This window comes from Gigantopelta aegis, chromosome 4 (assembly GCF_016097555.1).
Source record: "Gigantopelta aegis isolate Gae_Host chromosome 4, Gae_host_genome, whole genome shotgun sequence".
NCBI lineage: Eukaryota > Metazoa > Mollusca > Gastropoda > Neomphalida > Peltospiridae > Gigantopelta > Gigantopelta aegis.
Window position 1 is genome coordinate 18,482,714 of NC_054702.1, and position 26,435 is coordinate 18,509,148.

Consider the following 26,435-nt stretch of genomic DNA (forward strand, 5'->3'; position numbering starts at 1 on the left):
TTAACAAATAAACGTAACTAGGGTGTGTCCCTTTAAACTTACATGTTAAATATATTTTCTTGTTTAGAATATCAGTTTCTGTATATTCAATGTGTTTCTGGTCGTCTTAATATGTGTAAGAAGCCAAAACTGGATTTTGTCTTCAAATAATTTCCGTACGAAAAAAAACATTTTTAGGAAATAAAATGAAATTTAACCTAGTACTAATATTACAACGATCAGAAACACCTTTAATATACAGCCACTAATATTTTATGCAAAACAATGTATTTGATATGTAATTACAATCGTTAAAAAGTCTCTGCTAGACGATAACGTCTTAAAAATTGCAGCAAACTCAGGAATGTCCCTTTAACTTTCATGGCGATTTACCCATTTTTCACAGATTTATGGCCCTTGAACTTAGGAAATACGAAAATAATCCTTAATGATCTATTCTAAAGTGGAGTAACAGTGCTTATGAATCACATCCAATTAGTTACGTTTGTTACTTGCTGACATTTAAGTCTTTGTGAGTGCATCGGTGACACAAAACGTTTATGTGCTGTTAAAGAGACATTCCTGAGTTTGCTGCATTGTAAGATACTTCTGACTAATAAAATAGTTGTACGATTAAACTTACATATTAAATATATTTTCTTGTTTAGAATATCAGTGTCTGTATATTCAATGTGTTTCTGGTCGTCTTAATATTTGTAAGAAGCCCAAACTGGATTTCGTCTTCAAATAATTTTGTACGTACGAAAAAATATTTTTTAGGAAATAAAATGAAATTGAACCTAGTACAAATATTAGAACGATCAGAAACATGTTTAATATACAGCCACTAATATTTTATGCAGACTAATATATTTGATATGTAATTACAATCATTAAAAAGTCTCTGTTAGTGGATAACATCTTTAAAATTGCAGCAAACTCAGGAATGTTCCTTTAATACATACCGTATAACCGGAAGTTTTCGTGGTCTTAATCTTTCGTGGTTTGGGGTATAAAAACATTTCAAGATTTCTTATTTTCGTTGTTTGCCAAATCTAAATTAAAAATGATTTTATTTTCGAGTTTTAGCAAGTCTAGTTGCGAGAATACTTGCTATTGTTGATTAAAGTTTCACTTCGGCTGCCATTTGTTCGATACTACCGACGTGTAAAGTTAAACAATAGAACAGTCACCTGTAGCCTAATTGGCCACTGTGATACCCGGTATGCTATTCGACAGACAACTGATGACAGTCTTTGATTTTGTGTAAAGTCAATTATGACGTATGTGTGAACAAAGCACTTAAGAATGCCATGAAGTCAAAAAAAAAAAAAAAAAAAAAAAAAAAAAAAAAAAAAAAAAAAAAAAAAAAAAAAACAAAAAAAAAAAAAAAAAAAAAAAAAAAAAAAAAAAAAAAAAAAAAAAAAAAAAAAAAAAAAAAAAAAAAAAAAAAAAAAAAAAAAAAAAAAAAAAAAAAAAAAAAAAAAAAAAAAAAATAATTTTACCACATGGTATTCAAAGCGGGTTTCCCTGGCTATGAAACACGGCGAAGTTGTAACGGACATCAAGATCGAAATGCGTACTTCGGCGATCAAACCAATTCATGCAAAGTGGATTACGAAAGTTATGGCAGAATTAAAAATACGCCAGGAAATGTTGAAATCTCATCCACCCCAGAATCTCTGATGCAGTGCGGACGGACATTAACAAAAACAATATACAAAATTTAAATATATTTCATTATATTCTACAAACAGTGAGATTCACGCAATAACTTTTTTTAAATTCTAACTTGTTGTTTTGACTATACTATTCTCTTGTCGTATCCGGTGGACTGCGCATGACAGGAAATAAAATGTTCCGGTAAATTGTCAGTGCGTTATGGTTTTCACAATTAATATTTTAGTTAGAATTTGTTTATTTTTTCAAATATTTTCAAGGATTTATATTTTCGATGCTAACTACTTACCCTCGAAACCCACGAAAATAAAAATCCTCGAAAACTTCCGGTTATACGGTATTATGAAATTCGTCATCACTAACTTATCAATTTATATTCCATTATAAGATGTGGCAAAAACATGTCAACAACAATTTTACCATTCATTTACACTGAGGGGAGATACCAATGGATTAACGACATTAAGATACAACAAATTTATTCCTTCGATGGAGTGGGGGTGGAGATTGCGTGTTCCTAGCATAACTGAGAAACACTGCATTAACTGCATTAATTGCATTTCCTGCCCTGGACGGAGGAGCCGGCATGAGTCGACACCTGCTCCCATGACAGACTTGCACTACATCAGGTTGCTCTGAATGTGCACGTTAAACCCTTTGACCTGACTGCATAATAATTCATTAAGAAAACAAATATGTCACAGTTATTGTTTCCTTTGACTTGGCTTGACTGCATACTAATTCATTTTAGAAAAACCAATTAGGTCAAAGTTTTTGTGGGTTTTTTAAATTGCATTTAAACCTGCATGAAATTACATCATTATGTATGTCAAAAGTATTGGTAGTTCATTAAACCGAAATTATTGGTAAACAAAACTCTCTGGAATAATTTCTTTTTCAATTTCAGGTTTTTGCAGATCTGCAATCTTCAATTGTATGGTAAACATATTTTCAATTGTTTTCAGATATACAATCTCCTTCATGATGACACTGGGAATTTTAGTTATCCATCACGTGTGCACAGTCTAAGATCTCTAATTGATCGGCTCGATATCTTCCAAGGAATCCGTTCCATTACAAAAAGTTAAAATTTGTATAATTAATGACACCACTAGAGCACACTGATATATTCGGCTATTGGACGCTAAATATTTGGTAATTTTGACATATAGTCTTAGTGAGGAAACCCGCTACATTTTTCCATTAATAGTAAGGGATCTTTTACAAGGACCATCCAAACAGACAGGATAGCACATACCACGCCCTTTGACATACCAGTTGTGGTGACTGACTAGAACGAGAAGTAGCCCCGTTTCACCACAAGACTACATGTTTTAATAACTGATAAATAATCATTTAACTGATTTTAGATATTTTTTGTTCAACAGTACAGTTCAAAAAGTTGTCCCTTGATAACTATTCCAGCTTCAATTATCCACCACGTGTCCAGAGTCAAAGATATCTACATACTTCGCTTCTACCCCTTCACCAGATTCCATTCGGCCGACTGACCACGACATAATCATTTATATAACACTAAATATTCTTTTCAATAGTACAGTTAAAACAAAGCTACCAGCTTATGACTCTGAGAGCGTCACTGATCCACCACATGTCCATGGTCAAAGATCGCTTCATGATCAGTCTCTACCTTTTCAACGAAGTCATTTCCATCGACAGACTACATCCTTTAATTACTGATAAATAATCGTTCAGGTGATTTTAGACATTTGCTTTTCAACAGTACAATTCAAAAATCTGTCTCGATTACTTTAGGAGCTCTGCTGATCCACCACGTGTCCACAGTCAAAATATCTCTACGTATTCCATTCCATCCACTGACTGCATTCTTTAATATATCATAGATAATTATGACAGACATTTTTCTTTTTCAACAGTACACAAAAACCTGTCTCTTGATGACTCTGGGAACTTCACAGATCCACCACGTGTCCATGGTCAAAGATATCTACATGATCGGGCTCTACCCCTTCCATGGAGTCAATTCAATCGACAGGCTACATGCTTTAATAAACTGATAAATAATCGTTTAGATAACAGTAGACTTTCTTTTCAACAGTACTACTCCAAAAGCTATCTCCTGGTGACTCTAGGAGCTTCACTGATTCACCACGTGTCCATGGTCAAATACGTCTACATATTGCATTCCATCGACTGACAGCATGCTTTAATATCTGATAGATAATTATGACAAACATTTTGTTTTCAACAGTACTACTCCAAAACCTGCCTCCTGGTGACTCTGAGCGCTTCACTGATTCGCCACGTGTCCACGGTGACAGATCTCTACATGATTGGCCTCTACCCCTTCCACGGATCATGGAATGGTGGCGCCGCCATGTTGGCCGCCAGTGAGATTGCCCTGCAGCAGATTAACGAAAGAAGCGACGTGCTGCCTGGTTACAGACTTAATCTTCTGTGGAATGACACTGGAGTGAGTAAATGTAAACAAACTTTGAGCTATAACTGCTCATGAGTTATAAATGCAAATAATATGCTGAACAACGAATGAAAGATGTAAAATAGCATTATTACAATCAAAGGAGAATGTAATAGAACATGTACAATTCGACTTTGTCTCTAATAAGTAACAATGACATAGGTTTCATGTTGTTTTTTATTATCCTACCTTATTCTTTTTCTCTCGTTTTTTCCACACCAAAAAACCCTTCAAACTTCTTGCTAATCACACTAGCCCTTTTCAAACTTTTGTACTTTACTTGTCTCCATATTTCTCAATGGCATTTAAACGGGGGTATGGTGGGGCACCTCAGGTAGCTAAGCTGTCTGTTGGTTGAATTGATGGGGATGCAGAGGCGCGATGTTGCTCGCATCCCTAAGAATCCAGTCTCGTAATAAGCATTTGTCCGTAATCAGCATGCATAGGCATATACGTAATGCGTCATCCTCATCGCTCACTTTTTAAGCAAATGGATTAAGTAATAGTATATTCCTTTCAATTCATTTTAACTTATGTTCGTGCTTATATCCAATTAAGTTGAAACACGCTGTCCTGGGCAGAAACCTCGGCTATCTGGGACAGAGGGTTACTTGTTATATGTTAGTGGTTAGTGATAGAGAAGAGGGTGTAGTGGTCTTACACTTACCCATTGAGTCGTTAAAACTCGCCCTCGGTGGGAACCGATACCGGCCTGCGAACCCTACCAGCTTTATGTCCGATGGCTCAACCACGACGCAACCGAGGCTGGTTAGTATATTCCATTTATGCGTCCTAAGTAAGGGTGTGCGTGCCGATCACTCTATGCACTGTAGATTGTGGATAAGAGTTAAGACCCTGTATTGGACACATCCACAGGGGAATCTCGGAGAATGTGCCCAAGACAGTCGTGCTTGAACCTTCAGTAGATGAAATGGTTGATAGATTGAAAATGTAACATAACAGAGGTCACAGAGGTCACCCTTTCCCTCCTCAGATCCTCCCCACGTTTATTCCTTCCTTTCCTTTCTATTTCTGTTTTTGTTTTCACCAGTGCGACCCGGGTCATGGACTGAACATTATGTTCGAGCACCTGTACACCCCTCCTACCAAAATAATGATCATCGGTGCGATGTGTTCCACTGTGTCTCAAGCCACTGCCCAGGTGTCCTACTTGTGGAATGTTGTACAGGTACGAATGTCTCCTATCAGTTATAGCGCCAGTTTCTATTGCAATTTTAATATTTAAGCATTTTAACAAATCCCCTATATTATGTGATGGTTGTTTTGGTGGGGTGTTGTTTGTTTTTATGTTATTGTTAGGGGCGGGTGGGGGGGGGGGGAGTTGTTGATGTTGTTTTGTTGGGGTTTGTTATTTTTGTCTTGTTTCTTATTTGTTTGTTGTTATGGGTTGTGTTGTGGGGTGTGGGGGGGGGGGGGGATCCTGACTTCCAATCTATGTGTTATCAAAATACATGTTAGCTGTTACGAAAATGAGGAGGAGGTTTTTTAATGATTTAGCTACAGCCGCTGGTTTTAGTATTAACCGAAAACGTAACAATGGCAACAAACTCGGAACAATCTCTTTATCAGTCATGCTATCAAACTAGTCTTGGGAGAGTGGCAGTCCTCCAATAGGCAGTGCAGAAAAGATGAAATAGTCTTGTTGTGTCGTGCACGCATCGGTTATACTTACTTGACCCATTCATTTATTTTGAAGAAAGATTCTCCCACTTAGTGTGAACACTGTCAGTGTACTCTGATGATACGTCACATTTTGGTGGAATGTCCTCATCTCAAAGAAACTCGAAAAGCTATATTTTTAAAGAACTTTTATTACAATTTCTTTGAGATACTGACTTTTAAAGGGACATTCCTGAGTTTGCTGCATTGCAAGATGTTTTCAACTGATAAAATATTTCTACGATTAAACTTACAATTTAAATATATTTTCTTGTTTAGAATATCAATGTCTGTACATATAATGTGTTTCGGTCGTCTTAATATTTGTAAGGAGCCAAACGGGATTCTGTTTTCAAATAATTTCGTACGTACGAAAAAATCATATTTTAGGAAATAAAATTAAATTTAACCTAGTAAAAATATTAGAACGATCAGAAACACGTTTAATATACAGCCATCAATATTTTATGCAGAAAAATATATTTGATGTGTAATTGCAATCGTTAAAAAGGCTCGGTTAGTCGATATCACCTTAAAAGTTGCAGCAAACTCAGGAATGTCCCTTTAATCTAAATTTTAATATTACCTGTGATATTTGTATTTTTGCACAGTTCTTTACATTGTGTTTTTATTTAACTGTTTAATTTTTATATTGATGTTGATCATCTCTTTAGATTTGCCTTTACCACAGTTTGACACCCAATAGCCGATGTATTTTTCGTGCTGGGGTGTCGTTAAACATTCATTCATTCATTCATGGTCTCTCGAGGATATGTGGGCAGAAACGCCGACATTGTTAATTTTTGATGAGATAAATTTTGAAAAACGTACTTCTCAGAAATGATTCCAAATTATGTTAATTTAGTTGTGTATGTATTGAAGGTTCTGTATCAAATATTGTGAGATAATTGTTATTTTAGTGAATTGAGCATGTTTAGAGCAAAATACGTTAAACTGTCGATTGTTTGGTAATGTACGATAACAGGTTCGATGTTCCCAATATATTTAGCAAGAATATGATATTTTAATCACATCTGGCGTGTTTTCATTGGGATACTTGAAACCAGTTCAATATATAACATAATTATTCAGAGTTGTTTGCGTTTAGATTTAATTTTTTTTACATTTCAGGTTTATACTTTCAACTATTGCATATGTATAACAAAACCAAAGGACACCGATTTATATTAGCACAATGCAAAGTGACACTATTAACAACAATTCCATTGTATATTTATATCACATAATATAATTGGTTGTGTAACGTATTTTGTATATTACCGTGCCTTAAATTGCGTACGTGTTTCTCATAGAACCTCTCTATTTAGAGTTATAATTCACTGCAAAATAAATGTAGTATCAAAAGCTGTTTTACACATATTTAAAGGGACATTCCTGAGTTTGCTGCAATTTTTAAGATGTTATCGACTAACAGAGATTTTTTAAAGGGACATTCCTGAGTTTGCTGCATTGTAAGATGTTTCCGACAAATAAAATATTTCTATGATTAAACTTGCATATTAAATATATTTTCTTGTTTAGAATATCAGTGTCTGTATGTTCAATGTGTTTCTGGTCGTCTTAATAGTTGTAAAAAGCCCAAACTGGGTTTTGTCTTCAAATAATTTCGTACGTACAACAAAAACAATATTTTAGGAAATAAGATGAAATTTAACCTAGTACAAATATTAGAACGACCAGAAACACGTTTAATATACAGCCACTAATATTGAAATCACAAAGCCAAAAGAACATCTGAAACATGATCCTCTTCGCATGATCTATATATACAGGTATATAAAAATGCAGGCAGAACAGATGGGATACCGCCATATATATTCAATAAAAAAGACCAGCAGCGGATAAAACAATACTCGTGTTGACTGCGATAGTTAGTGTTTCTATAGCATCGATTCTCGTGGTGGATGTTTGTTGTTTTACGTCATCTAGTGCTCAGCCATATACATCAACGTTTGTTTGCCTTCTCGCATCCATCGAATCCGATCTGTTATTTGCTGTTGCAAGTTGCGCACATGTCAACAAACATGAAACGAATCATCAACTAGAGTCTTTTGCCTGGTTTCCATAAAACATGTAACCGACGCAGACCAAAGTACTGTGTTCTTTTTTTTTTCTCTTTTTTTTTTTCTTCTTTTTTTTTTGGGGGGGGGGGGGGCGGGGTGGAATACAGTCACAAATGGTCTGAAAAAGATTAGGTAGTTTAACTTTCCTTGCAGATCTGTCACAGACAGTCTGTTTCCATCGGACTTTGTGGAAGACCGGCTAAGGCGCAGATTCCGTTTTCCTGTAATCCGAAATGCGTAAAAATCACTTGATTCACACCCAATAGTCGATATTTGTTTTCATTCTTGGAGGTCATTAGACAAATTCGTCCTTTTGAAACTGTCGGATTAATCCTTCCTTTGGAAAGATGGTTATGTCCACAGGAACAATAAAAAATGCAGCACGTGTTTAATTAATACACAGGTCCGTTATAGACATTGGTGGATGACGAATTCGTAAATGCATCTTTTATTTCCAGAATCGTGAGAATGGCTTAGATAACCTTTCGCTCTAACCGGCCTTCTTTCAGGGATTCAGCCGCTGTGAAGGTCGTTACATTGCTGCTGCTGATGATGATGATGATGGTGAAGATGAAAATTATCATTATTATTGCTATCATCATCATACAAGTTCATTATTTTTACTACTACTACAACAACTACTACTACGTCTTCTACTACTACTACTACAACCAATACTACAACCAATACTACTACTACTACTACTACTACAACTACTTCTACTACTACTACTACTACTACTTTAACTATTATTTCTACTACTATTATTACTACTGTTGTTTTTGTTTTTATTTTATTTTTTTACTATTAGCTTTCACCTGCCTCGTCCTCTCCAGTGCTGTCCGACAAGGTTCGGTTTAAGACGTACCTGAGAACAAATGCCCCAGAGACCGAGCTTAATCCTGCAAAAGTTGCACTCTTCAGAGAGTTTGAATGGTCAAACATCGCCATGATTCACCAGACCTTAGAGATATTCTCCGTGGTAAAGAAAACATAATAATACATTTTTATTTTATTATCGTATAAATTCAGTAGATGTGTTTATACAATACGTTTCTATCTTTGTCTTTTTATTTTAATTTTTCTTCAAAACAATATATTAAAAAAGCTCACAAAAAACTGCATAACAACAACATCTTACTGTTCCAATGTTCCGGTTCGTGTTCTAGTTCTGGACTTTTCGAGATAATGAAACATACGTATTTTGTGGAGAATACAATAAAATAAATAGAGGATATTTCATGTTTTTGTCAAATATGATTTATATCTCATCCAGTGAAGTTTGCAATCATATCTCACGAGTCGCGCTTGTGTGATATAATTGCAAACTTCACGAGATGAGATATAAATTATATTTGACAAAAACTCATGAAATTTTCTATTTATTATATAACCTGTGGCAATTTACCTTTATTTTTAAAATGCCAGCCGCAAAATAGTTCCGGCTTTCTTACATTGAAGATATATCACTTTCTGCAGTGACGATAACACATTTTATAGTGAAATGTTCACTCTAAAATGTGTTATCGTCACTAAGTGACTTATAACAGTTTTATTTCACTGATATTTTAAGATATTTCACTAAATGGTATATAATAAAAATTAATATGTAACTTGGCATAAATGAGATTTCAAGTTCCACAATACACATTTGTTGCACACAGTTGAGTTTGGTGGGTAGGAGACAAATATTACAGCAGATGTTTGACATATGGGTTAGCGGGGCAGTGCTGCACCGGCCTAGGTGGTGTCGTAGTTAAGCCATCGGACGTAAGGCTGGTAGGTACTGGGTTCGCAGTCCGGTACCAGCTACCACCCAGAGCGAATGTTAACGACTCAATGGGTAGGTGTCAGACAGGTAAACCCTATTTCCTCTCACTATCAACTAACCCACTGTCCTGGACAGCCCAGATAGCTAAGGTCTCTGTGCCCAGGACAGCGTGCTTGAACCTTAATTGGATATAAGCACGAAAATAAGTTAAAGAAGAAGAACAAGTACTGCTATTGTATTTATTTGTTGTGTTTTTCGAAAGCTTTATTACAGGCAAAACACCAATCTGTTAAAATTACAGACGTTGTTATTCAATACTGGCATAACAAAGATTCCACATGCTTCAAACTTTTTGGCTTCACGTATAGGGGGATGTCCTAGTAACTCTCTATTCCTGAAAAATGACCGCCACGAGGCCCGCTAGAGTTACGAGGATATACCCCTACTTAAAATACACCAATAAAAAATTGTCTGTATCAAACATATAAGTATAGATTTAACGTTAGTGGTTCTGGATGGGTAATATACTCGTGATTTTTTTTTAATCCATTGCTGAAAGTTAATGGCCATATTTCCAATGGTTTTTAATAGTGCAGGTGTATTTAAGTGACTGATAAATAGTAGATTCCTGAAAGCCTTCATAAATGTATAGAATGAATAAATGTTTAACGACATCCCAGCACGAAAAATACATAAGCTATTGGGTGTCAAACTATGGTAATTGCAAAAACAATGTCGTTATCAACATCAATATAAAAATTCGAGTCAAATAAAAACACAGTGTAAAGAACTGTGCAATTTAGAGTAAAAGTCTGTGTCACGTAAAAATTGTAAAACTAATTCTGGATGGAATCGAAAGGATTCCATCACATTTTGTGGTCCAAATATATCTTTTCGAGTTTCTTTCAGATGCTTACTCCACCAAAATGTGGCGCACCGTCAGAGTACACTGCCAGTGCTCACACTGAGGTGGAGAGTCTTTCTTTAAGATAAATGAATGGGTCAAGTAAGTTTGATCGAAATGTTTATTGTAGACACCCAGAGACCGTCTCACGATATGACTAAAATAATATCTGATGCAAAACCCTATTTTGACCTTGTACGTGCGTTTTCATCCTTTTGATGAATAATCCTGTACATTTCAACTATGGACTTAATGGTTGTAGGCCCCTGCGCGTGCTGTAACCTCACCGTGGTGCAGGGGTGTAACATTTTCTTTGACAATGGCCAACACAGCACAAAATTGACATTTTGAGTAAAAGTCAGTATCTATCTGTGCTATTTATATTTTGTACAGTTTTTTACACTGTTTCTATTTAAATCTTGAATTTTTATATTGATGTTGATCATCACTTCATATTTAGCATTTACCATAGTTTGACATCCAATAGCCGATGTATTTTTCGTGCTGGGGTGTCGTTAAACATTCATTCATTCATTAATTTAATGGTTGTAGGCTCATGGCGTATACCACCGGTCGGTCAGGATATGCTCATCTTTCACGAACACCTGTTATCATCACTATTTTTACAGTGATTAATGTGTACATGCCATAACAGCTGTTTATTTTACATTGAAATCTATTCTGTGCAAGTTTGGGTTTTCTAAGCTAGTCTTGGGAGTGGCAGTCCTCCTTTACGGATCGCCTAGGGGAGTGACGGTCCTCCTAAGGACGAGCACCGGCATATGATAGTGGATCATGGAAGCATTCACTACTTTGCCTTGGGCAGAGATCCGATTTTGGTAATGGAGTACGGTTTTGTCGTTCAGATTTAAAAAGACACGCAATTTCTGTTACCTATTAAATTAGTCCACGAGATGCTAAAAGTTGCAGGTTAGAAATTATTATACATTAACACAAGGGTAAGTTCGCCAATGTGTAATGGCCTAACAAACATCGTGGCAGACCAGTTGTCTTGCAACTTAAGTAAAACCCAATCTAATTAAAATTAGCTCCACTATTACATGTGGATCTAACAGCAGCCCGTTAGATCTCATGTCCAGTTGACCTTTCATTCGACCAGTGAAAACCTTACTTGCAAAATCATGCCAGTAATTTGAAAACATTCGGGATTATGCCGAGGGTATACGAAATGATTCGGGTGAATTACGAAGTATGCCGGAAACTAATTGCAATATAAAACTTTATATAAAATTCGTTTCAAGACGAAAAAAACCCATGATGGTATAGCCATAAAATCTCTTTATACTAGTATACAATCCAGATTTTATTACTGTACTTTTCCCCGTTTTTTTGCAATGTTGAGTTGAATTGATATTTTTAGAATTTGCATCCTCCCGAAGAACGCTATAAAAGGCGAAGTGTAATTGGTCGATATTTAAAGTGTTATTTATAGATGAAATGTCACCTGGACATGGGAGTCCACGCAATGCTGGTAGACCCAGTAGATCTAATTTTAATCAGACAGAGTTAAACGGCAACAATGATTTTACACTGTGACTGGAACAGGCCAATACAGATATATATCTTGTGACCGTTATGGCAAGTTCAACTGTTCAATGGACACAAAAATAGTCGTCAGTGTATTCTGTGGCCATTATAGCAGGTTGAAACATTCATTTTTGTAAAAACAATATAATAATATGTGCATGTATGTCAATCTAATTAAAATTAGCTCCACTATTACATGTGGATCTAACAGCAGCCAGTTGGAGCTCATGTCCACCAATCAAACGACCGTGTACTTGCAGAATCATGCCAGTTTGATTTATTTAACGACGCCACTAGAGCACATAATTTGACGTCAAATTCTGACACTGTTTTTTTATTCGCCAAATTATCTCTTCTTTACGAGGGCAAGGGATATACGACAGGTTTCGTGTGAATTAAATGAGCTCCAACTGGCTGCTGTGGTTTACACCTATCCACATGTCAAGGGTAGTTTTGAGCTAACTTTTAATTAGATTGCATGACGCCATGTATGTAATGAATGTATGTATGTATGTATGAATGTATTGATGTATGTATGTATTGATGTATGAATATCTATATATTGTATGTATGTATGTATGTCGAGGTTGACTTTTACCTGCATACATGTTAACGGACTGGCGCAGGAGATAATTAAATCCTTTCTGGCCTCAACAATTGTCCCATGCCGTTGCTGGGACTCGAACCTGTAGCACGGAATCGCCAGCAAATTGCAGACTTGTCACAATGCATTCTTAGCTAGGTATGTATGTATGTATGTATGTATGTATGTATGTATGTATGTATGTATGTATGTATGTATGTATGTATGTATGTATGTATGTATGTATGTATGTTTGTATGTATGCATGCATGAGTGTGTATGTATGTATGTATCTATGTATGTATGTATCTATGTACGTATGTGTGTATTTCTGTGTCTGTATGCATGCGCGCGCGCGTGTGTGTGTGTGTGTGTGTGTGTGTGTGTGTGTATGTGTGTAAGGTTCATTTTACAATAGGATTGACACACTACAACTAAAAAAGGATTCCGCGAATAGCAAAGGAATGCATGAATGAATGAATCTTTAACGACACCCCAATACGAAACATATATCGGCTATTGGGTGTCAAACTATGGTAATGCAAACAAATAAGGTGATGATGAACTTCAATATACAAATTCAAAATTTAAATAAAAACAGTGTAACGAACTGTAAAAATACAAATATCACAGATAGATACTGACTTTAACTCAAAATTTCAATTATATCTCGAAAAAGAATAGCATGACCGATAAAAAGATACCTGTATATTGTTTCATTTTTAATGTCTGGACACGATTCTGTCCGTATTTATATATTTATATTTTATTTTATTTGTGGCAGGCTAATGATCAACTAATTCCTCTAATGAAGGCCGCTGGAATGCAGCTGCTTGCTGTTGAAATGATCACCGTTGATCCAGCAATTCAGATCCTCAAACTCAAGGTACAGTTGCACGAACACCATGTGGAGTTTAGAATAGGAAATCTCACGTTTCCACTAAATGAAAGACGATAATGAACTAACGAACTTTGTTTTGTTTAACGACACCACTAGAGCAAATTGATCCTGCGAGGTGGTTCGATCCTTCGAGGCAAGCACCTCAAGCGAACACTCAACAGACTGAGCCAAATCCAATCCCCATGAACTTAATGAAATCTCAGTTCGATATATAATTACTATATAGACTCAACTGACGTAGTATACATGCAAATAAACTTAAAGGTCCTATGTCATCAATGTTATGTTGGCATTTATTTGTAATAAATATTGTAATAAATAACTACAAATTAATTGATCCCATACATAAAATTTCGGTAATTAACTCAAGAATATTTTTAAAAGTATTGCACTGAATGACAAGAGACATTTCCCGAATAATTTGGGGCTAAATATAGCATGGCCACCATCGCAATCTGATTAAAATTAGATCTACTGGTCTACCAGTGACATTTCATCTATATATAAATAACAATTTAAATATCGACCAATTACACTTCGCCAAGGCGAACTTGTTGGTCTATTTCAACATTGAAAAAACAGGGGTAAAAGTGCAGTAATAAACTCTGGATTGTATACTAGTATAAACAGATTTTATGGCTATATCATCACTGGGTTTTTTCGTTTCGAAACGAATTTTATATACAATTTTATATTGAAATTAGTTTCCGGCATACTTCGTAATTCACCAGAATCATTTCGTATACCCTCGGCATAATCCCTGGTATGATTTTACAAGTAAGGTTTTGATAGGTCGAATGAAAGGTCAACTAGACATGACCTCCAACGGGATGCTGTTAGATCCGCATGTAATAGTGGAGCTAATTTTAATTAGATTGGCCACCATCTTTGGATGTTTTTGTGACCGCAAAAACATCTGGGTAAACTAATGTGTTGATTTTTGTCTACTAGTAAATGGAATTAGTTGGTTGTAAATTGTATAGGCATTTAGCTGAAGGTATAAACTTTATGTTTCAAAGCAAACATTAATAAATATTTCTGTGTGTAAGAGTCTTAAGACACGATGTTCATGTAGAGTTGTGGTCGAAAAATAACAGAATCAAGCTCACAAACTATGGTTAGAACACTATTCTTCAATAATATACTGACCTCCACTGAAAACGCACTAGTCATATTTGTAATTGTAAATCAGATATGAGAAGAAGAAAAAATACATTTAACTGATTTTGAAGAAAAATATGCGTTTAACTGATTTTGTATTCTGGTAGGTAATAAATGGTCATAAAATAGTCATATCAAGGGTTACAGTTATTGTGTGTTGTACAGCAACCTCACAGATGCGATAGCAATCACAGCTGAACATTGGGTGGTGCGTTTTGAATGTAGTTCAGTATATGTCAAGGATTCCTAGATAAAACACTGCTTCATTTTGATCACATTCTCTAGAAGAAAATCAATCAAATAATAACATAACCTACTGTCTTGTGGTTTTTCCTCCATATTAATTAGACTGCTTTGCCATGTTTAGAAAAATTATATTTTTGCCCGATTCACTGACCTGTGCTCAATGGGGGAATAGAAATACTGATGTTTTCAGTAAGACTATTTCAAATGGCTTTTAAATGTGTATTTGCAGGAACGTGGTGCCCGGATTATTGTTGGAAGCTTCTATTCTGATATGGCAGTCAGAGTATTTTGCGAAGTATGATTTCTATTTAATGTCGAAATAATTAATTTCGTTTGTTAAAGGAATGCATTACCACAATAATTATTATATATACATAGTAAAAATAATTTCAAAACAAATTTAATATATATGTTTTGTAATACTAAAAATGTACGTATGGATTGATGGATGAATGAATGGATGGATAGATGGATGGATGGATGGGTGGGTGGGTGGGTGGGTAGACAGACAGACAGACAGATAGATGTTTTGTAAAATTCCAACACAAGGCTAAACATCGGTCATTAAGTGTTAAAGGTAAAACAAATAATAGCTCACTCATTGGTGTTTTATTGCCATGTGTGACAGGATGTAGCTTAATGGTACGACGGGTTTTATAATCGATCACCAAAACGGGTTTCCTCTCTTTCTCTCTCGATCACGTTTTCAAGTAACCACATATTAGACACCAAATATTTATACTTCTGAATGTATCCTAATTGACTAAACTCTCACAACTTTGTGATTTCGCAGCGCAATGCAAAAAACATATTGTGATTGCTCTTCTTTTTAAAGGGACAGACCCTAGTTTGTAAACATTAAAGCATAATTTTCACCTAGACTCTACTTTCAATCCGTAAAACTGGACACTAAGTTTGGTTAATTTACAAATCTGTAACAAATTTGGATAGAACAGAGTAAAACAAGAGTCTATGACGTTGCATACCCTTAAAAATAAACTAAAACGCGACTCCATAACAGTTACTTCTCAGAGGAATGTGCGTTAAAAAAAAAAAAAAAAAAAAAAAAAATGCATTTTGTGGTATTAGAAACACCAGGATGACCAGAAACACTTCGGTTGTATGAAAATGGATAATCTAAACAATAAAATATAAGTAATGTTTGATTTCCGTGATCATAAACGACTCTAATAGTGAAAAATATGCTGTAGTGTTTAAAAACTAGGGTATGTTCCTTTAAGAGAGGTTAAAGTGATAGACCCTAGTTTTTAAACATTACGGCTTATTTTTCACTGTTAAATATGTTTTTGACATTACTTAGATTTTATTATTTAGGTTATCCATTGTGTTTCTGGTTATCCTGATGGTTTTAATATCAGAATTTTATTGTTTTGTTTTTGTAAATGTTTTTTTAAAACGCACGTATTTCACCGTTTCAACGTTACAGACTTGTTTTACTTTGCTGTTAGTTTATCCAAATGTGTTTACAAGTTTGTAGATTAGTTAACGTGTCCATTTGTTTACGGGTTGAAACTAGGTAAGGTCTGCGACTTTAAGAGAGCTTTCTGGATTAGGCTCCACGTGTCGTGAAACCAGTATTCTGTTCATGTGATTTCATTACCAGGTGTACAAGGCTGGACTGTATGGTCCTAAGTTTGTCTGGTTACTTCTCGGCTGGTACTCTGAGAACTGGTGGAAGGCCGTGCCGGTAGACTGCACGTTTGACCAGCTGGAGCAGGCTATTGATGGGTACTTCTCGATCGATCAGATACATATAAACCCCAAACCGCAGGTGACCATCTCGGGTCACACACCGCAGCAACTTCTAGAGATTTACAGGAACTGGACAAATCATGAGAATTTGCCTGGTTTGGAACTTGGACTGAAGGGCTATGATGGTATCTGGGCAGCAGCTCTTGCCTTGAATAAAACTGCAAGTGATCTTGAAGTGAATGGTACGGTCATGCATGATTTTGTTTCTGACTTTTTTGTGTGTTGTTGTTGTGGGTAGGGTGTTGTTGTTTATTTTTGTGGTGGGGTGTGGGAGATTATATTATGTTATATTCGTTATATTGTAAAACGAATGTGCAGTATGACAAAATGTCGGAAATGAGACAGTAATCATTACGTTATAAAGTCTTTCGGAATGGCAAATAAACTGCTCACATGGAAAATGGCCCCAAGGCATGTTTGAATAGTTGACATGACCTAAAATAAATTAAGATTTTTGTAAAGTGATTAATAACTACACAACCATAATTCATTGATATAACAAACTATTAATAACGTATGGGGTATTATTACCCATATGGTTAAAAATACCTTGGTACATATCAAAGTGATACATCTCACCAGAACGCCAAGTGGCTTGTAACACTTCGACGTCATCTACTGGCGCATTACCAAATGAGTTGAGTGATATAAAATCAAGATCGATTATGAGTTCATAACAACTGAACATTATTTCACTTGGGACATGAAATGGAACCTCGTTTAATATCCTATAATTACCATTATGTATTTTTAGGGAGGGGGAGTATGTATGTATTTTCGGCAATATTATGTTTAACAATTTTATCCAGTAACCGTGCGCCCGTGCCTTGAAACTATTAGGATAACAGTAATTATCTCTACCCGTTAGTGTTTATTCACAGAACAATGCAGAAAAAAATATTTAAATATAATATAACATCTCTAAAACCTTGTAGTAACCAAATTGTACCAATCTGTTTGAAGGTTCACTACGACTCGAAGACTTCACCCTTGTAGTAACCAAATTGTAACAATTGGTTTAAAGGTACAGAGAGACTCGAAGACTTCAACCTTGTAGTAACCAAATTGTAACAATCAGTTTGAAGGTTCACTACGACTCGAAGACTTCACCCTTGTAGTAACCAAATTATAACAATCTGTTTGAAGGTTCACTACGACTCGAAGACTTAACCCTTGTAGTAACCAAATTATAACAATCTGTTTGAAGGTACAGAGAGACTCGAAGACTTCACCTACAAGAATGCAGACATGGCACAGTTGTTGTTTAACAATGCCATGAATATTTCGTTTATGGGAACACGTGGGAAGATTTCCTTCGATAAAAACGGCGACCTGAAGGCTATGTACAAGATCTCCAGATTTCAAGGTATGGCGTGATCTGTTGATATACCGAGCAGCGAAAGAAACGCGAACATTAATTTTCTTTATTTTATTTTAAATGATTCAATTTGAATCCTGTTTTTTGGGAGTGGTTTTTTTTTTTTTTGATCTATTAAAATTACCAATGTCTTGTGACCATTTTAGAATGTAATATACTGAATATTTACCAAAATAATTTTATCATAATATATATGCATACATACAGCATACAGAGAGAGAGAGAGAGAGAGAGAGAGAGAGAGAGAGAGAGAGAGAGAGAGAGAGAGAGAGAGAGAGAGAGAGAGATGGGGGGGGGGGCGGTAGGTAGGTAGGTTTCTCGGTATCGTCAATATATATTTGGAATAAAAAAATGTATTGTGTATTATGCGATCCTCTGGCGAGCATAATATGATATTGACGATACCGAAACACACGAGGGTCATAGTCTCTTTATCATAAAGTTTATGTAAACTGTATACGCAACTTTAATTCCGGTCCGCCATTACTAGATATTCAAAGGACATAAGAATGTGTGTCTTTTTGAATGGAAATGACGTCATTTTGGATGTCCTTACATTAAAATAAAACATATTTCTCTGAACGCTGGACAGATTTCAGTGTAAACTTGCTATAGAAATGTGTTTATTTGACCACTATGAATGCATACGTCAATTATGGAGTGTCACCCTAGTACGTTTGCTTCAATGTCAATACACCTAGTGCCGTGATCTCGATTAATTTACATCTAATTTCCAAGGATATAAAATTCTTAAAGTATGTGATCTGGAAAATATCACATACTTTGATTGCACTGAATATATATATATATATATATATATATATATATATATATATATATATATATATATATATATACTCTGTCAAAAAAAAAAAACCGCATAGCCGAAATATTCATGGAATTATCTCTTTAATGCAAAGTGGCATAATTTCGTTATTTATGATCGTATCACAGTCAAATTTGACATGAGTATGTGACAATGTTCTGGCTATGGACTGACGTTTTCGTCACCAAACAGCAGCAATCACTGCGCAAAATCTCCTTGGCATAGACTGAATGAGTCTCTGAATGCGGGCACGTGGAATCCTAGCCCATTCTTCCTGCAGTGCATGTGACAGTTACGGAAGCGTCTGAGGCTCCGGGTCACGCTGGCGTACACGTCAGTCCAGTGCATCCCATAGATGTTCAATGGGGTTGAGATCTGGCGATCTTGATGGCAATGGCAGCACATTAATGTTCTCATTCTGTAGGAAATCCATTGTTGCACGTGCCGTATGCGGCCTGGCATTGTCCTGCTGAAAGAGTTATCTCTGTCGATCCAAATGGGAAGCATGTGATGGCGAAGAATTTCACCCCGGTAGTGTACAGCTGTCAGGTTGCCTTGTGCGAACACAAGTTCATTCTGCCGGTGTATTAGATGGATCCCTACATCATGACATTCCTTCCACCGAATTTGTCAACTTGGGCAACGCGTGGATCATCTTTGAACCATATTAACGAGATAATTCCATGAATATTTCGCCTATGACAGATATATATATATATATATATATATATATATATATATATATATATATATATATATATATATATATATATAGACAAATTTACTGAAACGCAAAAACAACTTTTCATTGCAAATAACGACAAACTATTAATGAATTGATGGATAATGTAATATGACATTAATGACTGGTATTCATGAGATCCATTCACATGGAAACATGGCCAGTTATCATCAGTAATCGAGTTGCATTCGTAATCGAAAAGTTCACACACACACACACACACACACACACACACACACACACACACACACACACACACACACACACACACACACACACCATATCAACGGCAGTATCTGGTGTGTCCACCATTGGCCCGTGAGCATGCGTGAAGACGACAGGGAAAGGATTGGCACAAACATCTCAAATAAGCCACAGGAATGTTCCTCCACTCCTGCAACGCCTGTGCAAGCTCAGCGACGTTACGCGGTGGTGGCTGGCGGTGACGTACACGACGTCCTAACTCGCCCCACATGTGTTCAATTTGGTTCAAATCCGATGAACGGCGGGCCAGTTCATAACGATGATACCGGCTTGTTGCAGGAATGCCTGGGTAATTCTTATAGTATGTGGACGGGCATTGTCTTGTTGAAACAGAAGGGACCGCCTGGTCTTCGGTGACGGCTCAAAACTGGATGGAGAACTGGTCTTAGAATAACGTCAACATAACGCTGGGCTGTAAGGGCATCGTGGACAATGATGAGATCACTCCTGAAATCACAGTTGATTGCTCCCCATACCATGAGACAACCGCCGCCAAACCGATCACGTTCCCTCACACATCCGTCAACGTACCGTTCATGGAGTCTCCTGTACACACGTGCTTTTCCATCGGCAAAGGAGACAGAGAAACGGGTCTCATCTGAGAAAACAATGCTCCGGTAAAAAGGCTGGTGGATGATTACCATTCTAAAGAGCAAATTGCAGTCTCGCAACACGATGTCGCGGTATCGTGATGTTACCGTTTTACGGGAGTCTGCATCAGAGTCCAGCCGTTCTGAGTCGACGCATGACCGTCATCGGATGGATAGGCCTTCCATATGACGTCCTATCGTGTTGCTTGCTGTCATCGTCGCAGTTCTGATCCGGTCACGGGGGTGGTGTCGTCGAATCTGCCGATCTTGGCGTGGGGTCGTAACGGGACGTTGACCAGATCGAGGTCGATCACGGACACTCCCGGTCTGTTGATGACGTTCAACAAGTCGTCCAATAGTTGATAGATGGACTGAAGGTCCTAGCAACTTGGCTTTGCGAAGTCCCCCAACCCCCCCCCCCCCCTTGAACCATGCCAACGCTCGCTCTCTTTATTCTTCTCCGAGTCGTGGCATTCTTAATGTGACGAGGAATATGACACCGTTACGTAACTTTTATGTGTCCACATACTGGCATTTCACGTGCATTGCATGCAGCATGATTGAGCATGTAGTGAACTAATTTCACACCATTTTGTGTGTTTCTGCTATTGTATGTGTAACGACAACAAAACCAGGATTAAAATCCAGACAAAAGTACCAATCAATGGCTCCCTCTCATAAATTGTTATTTTAAGTCCAATAAATATATTGTTCATTAATTACAACAAAATATTGAAACATATCTGTTTTGCGTTTTCATTGTGTGTCAGTATATATACACATATATATATATATATATACACATACATATTCTTAAACTTAAACAAAAACAGTGTAAAGAACTGTGCAAAAACACAAATATCACAGAATTTTACGGATACTGAATTATACTCAAAACTTCAATTTTGTGCTGTATTGGCCATTCTCAAAGAGAATGTTACACCCCTGCACCACGGTGAGGTTACAGCACACGCAGGGAATATATATACATATACATGTATATACATGTATATGTATGGATATATATATATATATATATATATATATATATATATCATTGGCTCGAACGCCCAACGGTCGAACCTACCGGTATTCTCGAACCAAGAACAATGTCCCGATTTTTTTCTCTATTGAAACCCTTTTATTTTGGTGCTGATTGGTCGAATACCCCTGGGGTCGGACAGAAGCTTTCTCTCGAACCCGTTTATTGGTCCGAACTGTAAAATTAAACATATTTAGCTCGAACGACTAAGTCTATCCGAAGAAATACAAAAACATTATTTATGTACGATTTTTTCATCGACCCTTTCACGTCAGTCACAAAGTAAGTTATTATAAATTTGGCATTCCCAGTCTGGAGATCCACGCGGTAAGACGTGTTTGTTTCGCTTGTGTACACTGCACGTGCTTTCGTGTGCTCGACTTGGGGGTCCTTCATTTCGTTGTTTTTGTCAGCGAAATGACGTTTTCTACTGGGATGTATGCTGCCATTGGAACTGATTGGACGCTGGAATGCTTCTCGTTTCGATAGCCTGCACCACCAGGTTGGATTCTTTTTTAGCGAGATTCCTTGCCTCCACGCCATTTCTCCGTCTGACTGTCGACTTGTGGGGTTTTTCGTGACTCTTATGACGGCCATTCTGCAGAACGCCACGGTTGTTCGCGTTTAATCTCTACATGTCAGAGCCTGTCCTAGCAGCACTGGAAGATTGACCGCCCCACTCTAAGAAGAAATAGTTAGCGGGGTCGGCCCCTACTACTCTTTTTCTAGACTTTACCTTGCTTTATAGTGATACCATCTCGTATCCTCTGGAGTCGGGCCCGTCCGCACCACTATACCAACCCATGACGACTGGACTATACCCTAGTCTGATATTCTCTCTCGTTCAGACGGATCCGGCATCTCAAGATCTGTATTTCAGCACAGCACTACACCTTCAACGTCTATCCACTGTCAATCTAGGGGTTTTCTTGACGGGATGCAACCCATCTCGTCCCTATAAGCTGTGCACCCAAACGGCCTTAACGAGGCCACTCGCGTGGACTTTAAACTTTTAGTTCTGCGTTCAAAAGTTTATGTCGAAATTACTTCTTTTTTTTAATATTATTAAATAGTCTGATCCTCTCTTCTTTCTCTTATTTAATTTTGGACTGTCCTAAAATGCTCCAAAATATATAAATATTCGGCCGAGCAGTCAATTCTTTTTTTAGTTTTTGGCTTGTAACCTTTTTATTTATTTTATTTATTCTATTAACTTTTTTTACTAATTGCTATTTTCAAAATTCTGCCCATTTTCACCCCCCCCCCCCCATCCCTTTTATATAATAGTAAAAGTTTACTGTGGCCGCTTAATACAGGTATTTTAGCGATTTGGGATCCGATTTAGGTGGCCGCTGGCCGCGTTAGACAGGTGACCGCTTATTACAGGGGTATTTACATTATAAATCATTTAGGAAGGAAAAAGTGGCCGCTTAAGACAGGTGACCGCTGAGTACAGGTGGGCCGCTAGGAGAGGTTTGACTATATATATATATATATATATATATATATATATATACACACACACACACACACACACACACACACACACACACACATACATGTACATGTGTATACTAGTATACAATGTTTGAAATATTCCATTTAGACGTGACCAGAACTGATTTACCTACATCTAAGAACTGATATCCTTTTTTCGTGATGGGGTTTCGATTTCAAAGTGTACTGTTAGACACTTTGAACAGTAAATAAATTGATTTCGATTTTCTGTACTTTTGATGTTAATAACTCATTATTATATGTTACCTTGCAGACATATACTGATGACCAAAAACCAAAAACCCGCCAAACAATGTTATGATTAGTTTGTAATTAGAATAGCTGTACATACACTTGGTTACAAACGCCCAGTTCTGTGAAGTGATAAATGTTATATCAACCAGTTATTCTCCAGAATCTCCATATTTGTTAATCTTTTCTTTTAAAAACAACAAACTTTAATGTTACTGGTGAAAATATTTTTCTAGTTTCTTTTGATTTCCATTATATTACTTTCCAAACTGAAATTAATACACCGTTTAATCACCAGTCATTAAACATTTTATAACATAACCATCTCAGAAATAACCCGGTGTAAAAGGGACGCAGGTCCGTAGGAACCGAGGTCCGTAGGAACAGTAGTCCTATCGGACCTCCATAGCTTAGGAACCATAGCTCTACCCGGACTTTCATTCCTGGTTTTTATCGTAGGAATTGTAGTCCTACCGGACTTAAATTCCTTCTACAGCAGTGACAGAAATACTAGTCCGGCAAACTAGATGTTCGTTTATTATACTCTGCAGTTTGCACGAGCTGCCAGAAAGACACGAGAAAAAAAAGTGTATGAGTGTCTTAAGATTATTGTGGGTTCAAATCTCCATGTGAAAAAAATGGTTTTAAGTTTGAGTATCAACTTAATTTTTTTTTACGTCATAGACTTGTGGATCAGACTCTTAAGTGAATTTTTGTAATCGTCTTACATTTTTGTTAACATAGGATGAATATCTTGCTTTTTTTCTTCAAAAGTATATAATGCAACTACAGATATAAAGTAGGCTAAATGTCCATGTGTTCAACACGAAGAAATGTAACCCCCCACCCCCACCCCCCACCCCTCCATATGTAGCTCAGAATTGTTTTAAAAATATATATATGAAACCTGGTAACTCCAAAAAAACTTAACATTTGGTGAACAACAAAAGACAATTTCACCAACACCAACATAATTTTTAATATGTTTTGTAAGTTTATATTTTGACGGTAAGACACAATCTGATTAATTGTGATTTTCTTAATCTTTGTCCGATCGGACTTCCATTCCTCGGAATCCTAGTCTGTGGGACCTGTATCCCTAGGAATTTAAGTCCGTGGTACTTTTATTTCTGGTACTCCAAGTCCACAGGACTTTCAATCCTAGTATTCCTAGTCCTCTGGAATTTATTTCCGATAGTTTGCTTATTAAATATATATGATTCCTGAAAATCCCTGAAATAAAACTTTTAAAAATGTACTTAGTTCTAGTAGTCAGTACTTATAACTAGTACTATAATGACCAGTTACTACAATATAAAATAACAGGAATCATAAGCATGAAAATTTGACTTTTATTGATGAACAATTAAAAATAGCATCAAAACACTTGAAATTAATTATCACTGACTGCCTAATGGCAGTTTTGACCATACAAAGCATAAGAGTTGGGGAAAGGGTCTCTGTATTATTATACCTAGCCGTTAGGAACACCATAAGCGTTCGAGACTAGGTGGAGGTGGGGGGAGGGGGGGGGGGGGGTCACTGCCCCAGTGGGGGGCAATGGACACGTTTTCTTTTCATTGGGGCAATAAAAATCAGCATGCCTCCCCCACCCCTTCTCCCAAAAAGGGAGCCTGAATGCCTATTGCGACCAAAACTGTCAGGTGTAAAAGTGTCATGAGTAGTTAGTCTGTTTAAAAGGATCTTTGTAAATTGTGTGTACATATTATTGACAGTATGATCATTGTTCAGGGGATACTGTTTTGTTTTAGTCGGTGTAGTAGCCCATTGAGCTGCTAAAACCCAATCTTATTCATTGATATTTATATTAATTGATAAACATTAATGAAAACCATTTAACATATTTTTTATCGATGGTATGATTGGTTGGGACTAAGATATCATAGAGCCTAGAGTCTGATATGTCGTATGTTAGACCAAATTAATTTTTGAAAATGAGCAAAATTGACAAAGCAGGCACATGTTCAGTAAGCTATGCAGGGGCGAGGTCAAAACATTTGCTTTGAAGAGGGGCCTTTAGAACACGCCACCCCACCCCATACCCTATGTACACGCGCCTGCAACATTATTGACAAAAAGGCACAAACTTAAAATTATATAATAACAAGATAATGTTTATAACGCAAATATCACATTTTTATAGTTAAATTATTATTATTATTATTATTATGATTATTATTATTATTATTATTATTATCATCAAATACCAATATATAATGTCTAACAGATAATTGTGTTGATATATCATATGGGCAGGTTATATTTATTTGCGAGTACTAATATGCTTCGAATTATGGAAAAAGATTTTGTTTTACTTTTAAATGTTTAAATATTTATTAGTTGGAACAATACGCAATGAATAAAGACCTTGGTTCTGCTTATGCAATAAGGTCAACAAAATGTCTACCTAACTCTTGCAAATGATATAAATGGAAAATATTGGAATAAATAGAAAATATTTAAATAAAGAGAGGCGCTAGTATCCTAAGGTAATTAAATAAACCAAAAAGGAAACTGTTTTTCGTTTTGTTTACATTTATAACTTAATTTTTATGTGTACGACCGGATTTTTTTTTTGATTGTCCAGGAATGCAAGTCCGGCCGGGACTTGATATCCTGGCAGTCAGACCAGTATTCCTAAGGAAAGTAGGTCCTAGGACTTGCATTCCTAGGTATATTAAGTGCGGGCAGACAACTGTTCCTTCAGACTTACATTCCGTTTACACCGGTCATATTCAGCGACTAAATATATTAAATATACTCACGCAAACATTAGCCTTTAAATAACACACGCGAGTTTTAAAGTTCACGAGCGTGGCATGCTGAACATTGCCAATTACGTTTCTGTTGATAAATAGCGTTAGTGCATGTAACCATTAACGGGACATGATAACCGTTGGTGGGTACATTGGGCTATTTCACAACTGATGTAACAAAGGCCATGTTATGCACTTCCCTGTGTTGGATGGTGCATTCAAAAGATCCGTACAAACTAAATAACCCTGTGAGGCCTATGCCCAACCTTCCACCTTGACCACCTTAGGGCTAAATT

At 36.5% G+C, this 26,435-nt stretch overlaps 1 protein-coding gene across 1 annotated transcript in view; it reads left to right on the plus strand.

Annotated features, from left to right (window-relative positions):
* Positions 1-5,234: 5,234 nt before the first annotated feature.
* Positions 5,235-26,435, plus strand: part of LOC121369725 (gamma-aminobutyric acid type B receptor subunit 1-like) — a 51,576-nt gene continuing 30,375 nt past the window's right edge. The window contains exons 1-6 of the mRNA XM_041494778.1: positions 5,235-5,309; positions 8,696-8,866; positions 13,475-13,576; positions 15,228-15,293; positions 16,623-16,953; positions 17,979-18,137. Coding sequence (XP_041350712.1) covers positions 5,235-5,309; positions 8,696-8,866; positions 13,475-13,576; positions 15,228-15,293; positions 16,623-16,953; positions 17,979-18,137 — 904 coding nt within the window. The remainder of the gene's footprint in view (positions 5,310-8,695; positions 8,867-13,474; positions 13,577-15,227; positions 15,294-16,622; positions 16,954-17,978; positions 18,138-26,435) is intronic.